Source organism: Lathyrus oleraceus, chromosome 7 (genome assembly GCF_024323335.1).
Source record: "Lathyrus oleraceus cultivar Zhongwan6 chromosome 7, CAAS_Psat_ZW6_1.0, whole genome shotgun sequence".
Lineage (NCBI taxonomy): Eukaryota > Viridiplantae > Streptophyta > Magnoliopsida > Fabales > Fabaceae > Lathyrus > Lathyrus oleraceus.
The window spans coordinates 464,639,353-464,640,733 of NC_066585.1; the positions used below are offsets into that span (position 1 = coordinate 464,639,353).

The window sequence follows — 1,381 nt, forward strand, 5'->3', positions numbered from 1 at the left end:
GTCATTGTTTCTAAATCACAATTTGAAGAACATATCAAACCCTGGTCCATTGAATGTAGAACACTAGAAAGGCCTTGAAAAAGTTGCGCATTCATGTCTGACTGATCAGTATCATCGGAATTGGTTTCGATCACATGATAAGAAGATGCAGTCACGACAAATGAAGCCCCCATTATTAGACCTTTTATCAAGAGAAGCTAAGTTTATCCTTTCAGTAACAGTTACGGTGGTTGGTGAATAAACTGGCATAAGCTTCAGGGAATAATGGTACTCCAAGAAATAATTCCGCCACTATGCACCTAAAGGACCACATATCAATAGCTGTTGTGTAGTGATATCCAAGAAGAACCTCAGGAGACCTATAGTGTCGACTCTGAATATAGGAATATACAGTGCGGTTTTCCATGCATGCTGATCCAAAGTCAATAATCTTTATTTCTGCTGGCTTCACAGTGCTCGCATATAAAAGAATGTTTTCTGGCTTCAGATCACAATGAATAATGCCAGCATCTTTTAATAGAGCCAATCCACATAAAATCTGCTTAGAGAACAGCTGAACAATACCAAGTGACAATCCCCTAAAATGATTCATTTTGATAAGCTCATACAGGTTTGTGTCTAGCAGTTCAAAGCATATGCACAAATGCCGCTGATATACAAAATAATCAAATATACGAACAATGTGATGCTTATCCTCAGGATCGTACTTCTTATTTAGCGTTGTTAAAATAGTTACTTCAACCAGCGCCTGTTGATAGTATGCAGGTTGATTTTTAATGATCTTCACAGCAACAAAACTGTTGGTATCTGAATCCCAGCATTTGGCCACTTGTCCAAATGTCCCGTGGCCAAGGAGATCTTTGACATTATATCTTCTCCATCATTCGAACTTACAACCGAACTCAAACCCTCACTAGCAACAGAAACACGCCCTTGAACAGATGTTACTACTGACCAAGCCAGTGTAGACATGTTCAGTACAACCGTCTCCGAAGATGAGCAAGTATCGCTCCATATGTACAGCAGTAGCATGATCAGACTTTGGGGAAGGAGGCACTCCAACGGCATCAATTTCGTCCCAAGTCATAGTTTCCGAGTCCAGAATATGTAGGTCATTCAAGAGAGCCCTTTTTGCATCTTATAAACTTCATGTATTCATGTGATGAGATGTTTTTTTGATTATAAGTCATTCATATGCCATGTACATGGATGACTATGATTGAATGAATGAACGAAGTAATCGAACTATGAATGAGCATGTGGAAATTCTTGAATATGAATGGATTTTTTTTTCAATGTGAATGAAGAAAATATGAATGTAAATTTGGAATGTGAAAAACGTAAAAAATATGAAATAGTAAACATGAACATGAATGAAGGA

At 37.9% G+C, this 1,381-nt stretch overlaps 1 protein-coding gene across 1 annotated transcript; it reads right to left on the reverse strand.

The window, feature by feature from the left end:
- Nucleotides 1-211: 211 nt before the first annotated feature.
- LOC127104374 (dual specificity protein kinase YAK1 homolog) lies at nt 212-1,087 on the reverse strand. The gene is made up of 2 exons (XM_051041561.1): nt 956-1,087; nt 212-649 (listed from the first exon to the last, which is right to left on the reverse strand). The coding sequence occupies exons 1-2, from the start codon at nt 1,085-1,087 to the stop codon at nt 212-214; spliced, it is 570 nt and encodes a 189-aa protein (XP_050897518.1).
- Between the last annotated feature and the right edge of the window lie 294 nt (nt 1,088-1,381).

What these genes read in the sequence shown, in the direction of transcription:
- LOC127104374 (XM_051041561.1), bottom strand. Translation starts at nt 1,087, where the DNA reads ATGACTTGGGACGAAATTGATGCCGTTGGAGTGCCTCCTTCCCCAAAG. An exon ending in AACATGTCTACACTGGCTTG is followed by an intron (nt 650 to 955) that starts GTCAGTAGTAAC and finishes TTTGTATATCAG; the next exon opens with CGGCATTTGTGCATATGCTT.